At 39.1% G+C, this 4,335-nt stretch overlaps 1 protein-coding gene across 1 annotated transcript; it reads right to left on the reverse strand.

The window, feature by feature from the left end:
- Positions 1–279: 279 nt before the first annotated feature.
- gal3st2 (galactose-3-O-sulfotransferase 2) lies at positions 280–3,052 on the reverse strand. Its single transcript, XM_035680340.1, has 2 exons — positions 2,525–3,052; positions 280–1,278 (listed from the first exon to the last, which is right to left on the reverse strand). The coding sequence occupies exons 1-2, from the start codon at positions 3,050–3,052 to the stop codon at positions 280–282; spliced, it is 1,527 nt and encodes a 508-aa protein (XP_035536233.1).
- Positions 3,053–4,335: the final 1,283 nt, after the last annotated feature.

Consider the following 4,335-nt stretch of genomic DNA (forward strand, 5'->3'; position numbering starts at 1 on the left):
CACACAGAGGAGATATCTTTGGCTGACTGTCACAAAAAAAGTATGAATCCTTTAAATTTTGGACACAACAAAAAAAAAGATTTTGCTCCATAACTGGTTAGTCTATAAAAATAGCAGTATGTAGTTCCATCTTAACACTTCCATAGTATGGTCTATAATGGACACTGGGGTCACTAGCTTTAGTTTTTATAATTATAGAAAAGGAGCATTAGACTGAACAGCTGCTTTCATATCTCAGAGTATAAACATCTTCCTGTGACTATTAGTTACAGTTACCACTCATGGCACACTTGTTTTGTTATTAGCTTCTGTATGTGTTAACAGAGCACCTGTGGAGGCCTTTTGGTTCTTGACATTTGAGAATCTGTGTCTTATGATCTGTCTGTGATGGGCTTCCCTTGCCCAGGCCATTCCCATCATAGCGGCTCTGCCTGAGCGCTGATGCTGTGGCGCAGCTATTCTACCTTCTTGTCTGTGCTTATCAGCTAGCTCAGGGAACTGCTTGCTGTACAGATGGTCTGTGTACTGCAGTTCTGGAGTTATAAATCGCTGACATTTGGTTTTGGTTTGTCTGTCTATGTGTGTGTTTAGGTTATAGCCCTGAATGACAGCTGCTCCATACTGGAATGGCTTCAACCCAGCATCTTTAATCTGGGACGGATCTACTGCCCCACCATCTTTCAGGCATGTATTTGCTAGTTTGGCCTGTAGCTCTCTCAACTGAGATATTTCCCTCTTCATCTGTTCTTGCCCAACCAGACTATCCACTTTGTGCCAGAAGGTGGTGTTGAAGTGCAGGTAGATCCTCCAGTCTAAAGCATTCCACCTCTTGATTTTCTCTGCAGTGTGTGGTAAAAGCGTACGACGAGTTCGTTCATTGCGACTGTTGAGCTTAAAGGAGACCACGTCTTCCAGGGACCAGCAGAGGGCATTCTTGAGCAGAATCATGGACTCATCAAAGTATTCAGAAATAAGAATGAGGTGGAAGTCCCGTTCGATAGCTGCAATAGTCATGCTGGCTCTTTCCTCCAGGTCTTCAGCATCAGCTGCAACATTGTTGTCAAAGCCAAAGTCAAAAGCCATTATATTGTGGGCGTAGTGGTTGTTGGCCAATGATGAGTTGTAGTTTCTCCTGCTTGTGTCTAGGAACTCATCCAGGCTGTGAGTCTTATGGAAGGCAGGGATACTCTTGTAGTAAATAAAGATGGACTCCATCATGGCCACAGGATGCCTCAGGATGGAAAAGTAGAAGGTATCCTGCGGCATCACTTTTGCCACCTGGGACAACATAGGAAGAAATTTATTTTAGAGATGGCTTTTGAGAAAATTCAACTTACACACAAAAATGAAATATATTTTCATGAATGAAATACATTTTTGTTGTTGTTGTTTGTTTTACCTTAAGAAGTAACAGAAATTAAATATAAAGAAACTGGTAAATCATCTTTTGACAAAGTCTAGTGCAAACATGTCCATTGGGAGTGTGAGTATTAAGGGTTCTAGTATTTAAGATCCATTTGGGCAACTAAGTGGGGCCCATGAAGTTTGTCGAACCCCGTCATTTCGATTTCATATTGATACCATACTATATGTGGGGACCACAACATAAGTGGGTAACTACACCCTATAGCACTGGCTTCCAATCTGGTAGTTCTGGCCTCCACTAGGGGATGCCAAAACTTCATGGGGCTTCCTTGATTTTGAGGAGTGTGAGAAGACTTACAACTTAAACAATATACAGTAGGCCCTCATTCCTTTCTGTGATGACAACTAAATTAAGTCTGTATTTTTTTAAAGTTTGGATGGCTTTTTGCAATATAAACTAAGAGGAAATCTCACAGGATACGGGCACATTACAAACCTGAACATAAGCTATGTTCACAGAGCCTCACCCTGCATTAGAAAAGTTCAAACAACCAAAGAGCTAATAGAACAATGAGAAGAAAACACAGAACTTTTAAAAAAAGAAGCCTATTAAGTATGTATGAAAACAAAACATAATACAGACAGAACTGTATTAAAAGTTCCTAAAAATATCAGGAAAACTTATCTCTGATCAAAATTCACAGCAAATAATCTGCTTAAAATTAATTTAAATCACTAATTTTACACAAACTTCCTGGAGTTATTGTTTTCACTATTTGGGTTCATTGTACAGTTGTTCTGTACTGTCATTGTTATGTGTTGAATACAATATGAAAGTCATAAAATATGTAATTTAGTCAGGGGTTGTTGTTTACTTAATGATAGAAAAGGGATCCCTTAAGGTAAAAGGTTTGGAACCACTGCTATACAGCACACCCCACCACCATTAGCAACCCAAATGTACAGGCCCACACAGAGCTTTTTGGAATTCAATAAGGTTGCCTAAAGGAGGCCCAAATACCACCCATCATTAACCAAAGGGGGTTCCACATAGACATGTTTCCGGGACTCGGTCTTTGATTTGGCTAATCAGGTATTTTAGTTTAAATACCATTATGAAATATAAGTCAATATCAAACAATAGCACTATGTTGCTCACCTCTGATTTTCTAAACCGCATGTGGTTGCACATAATGTGGAACTCCCTCACACTTCTGCTGCTGACACCTTCCACAAAATGTGAAGCAAAGAAGAATGGGTAAAACAACTGACTATGTTTGTTCAGAGGGAGGGCAAAGGTCAAGTTCCTGCTTTCACCATAGCGATACAAGATGTTTAAAATAGTGCTGCTTGCAGTTTTGTGTGTCTTGAGGAAAACAATGTGAGACTTCGGGTGGCAGGTTGCTTTAGTACGGAAAGTGTTGGTACGAGTCTTTAAAAAACTGGATGAAGTGGGAGTGTCTGTGCCTGCAGTTAAACTTTTCCTAGGACTGGGGAGGACCAAAGAACCTTGCAGTCCATGGTTCTGTTTGTTTTCATATTTTGGTAGAAACGGATTTCCAGGTGAAACTTTTGTTGCCTCCATCTGAGAGTCTGTAACGAGGTTGACGTTTTTTTCCACATGTTCTAAAACAATATCATCTGATGGCTTTCCATATCCCTCATTCTGATAATGAAGATCTGCCATTCTTTCCATCTGTAGTGACTTTACATCCGGCTTTACTGGAGGTGCAGACTCAGAATGAAGGCCCTCCCAGACATTTTGCAGAGTAGAAAACAGGTGCTGTTTGCTGACAGTGAATCTCAGATGTGGGAGTCCTGTCAGTTTGTCATTCCTGGAGAAAGTCATAAACACAATCAGTATGATGTAATATAATTTAGAGCATTAGAGCAGCTTTTTTTGGTTACAGTATAAGCGATGATGATTTAAGAAACCTTTAGTTTAAAGGTTGATTGTTATATTACCATAATAACTGCATTTAAATGTCAAACTATTCCCAGCATTCACCCTAGTACTGACCCCATGGTTTGAAAACTCTGATGATACAATAGAAATTACATGGCATGATATTCATATTGAATTTGATCATTTTAATATAATTTCAGTCGACCAAACTCTGCTATAGATTATTACGCTAATTGTCAGATGGCTGTACTGTACACAACTTTCTATGTTGTAACCAGGAGTTGTTGTGGTTTGCACACTATGTGACTGATCAGCAGCAGGGGTCACACATTACAAGATCTTTCACAAGGAGTAATCCTGGAGTCTATCTGGTCTCCAAACTATGTCATTATGTCATTAATAACACCCTTAATAAAAAGCACATGATGTTTAATTAGGAAAGTAGTTTAAAAACATGCACATAAAGTGCAACCATTTCCAATTATAATTAGCTGATAATTAGCCTGATCAGCCAGTGTCAGTAATCAATACACACATTATTAACCATTTATCAAACTAATAACTAACCGCAATGTCAGACAAACTTATCATCATACTTTAGCAGTTAACAAGTGCTTCTGTAGTGGTGACAAAACATAAAATTATACATATTAGCAATTAATTCAACTAAGCTCCCTTTGCCAAGCTCCCTTTAGGAAATATCACATTTTAACAATTCCTAACAGTTTGTGTTGACAGTTTTCTTTTCAAATTGGCATCAATATAACCTATAGAGATAAAGTGTATACAATTTGTAGTGTGAGCTCGGGATAGTAGAAGGAAGACTTGTATGTGGATGCAGAGTAGCTGTAATGCCTAGCAGTGCTTTTAGGTGAGTGGTGTGGCAGACAGGCAGCATAACAGTGAGCAGAGCACTGACGGCGTAAGTACACCATAAGTACGGAATCATATCAAGTTTCATATCAAGTATTTTACTGTATGTGCTTTCTCGTCTCACAGATTCTCATGGATCGTGGTTTTGTCTGCTGTCATGGTCCTGCTTGACGCCCACTGCTAATATTATT

The sequence above is a fragment of the Morone saxatilis genome, unplaced genomic scaffold, assembly GCF_004916995.1.
Source record: "Morone saxatilis isolate NCDOM2014 unplaced genomic scaffold, NCSU_SB_2.0 Contig8, whole genome shotgun sequence".
Classification (NCBI taxonomy): Eukaryota; Metazoa; Chordata; class Actinopteri; family Moronidae; genus Morone; species Morone saxatilis.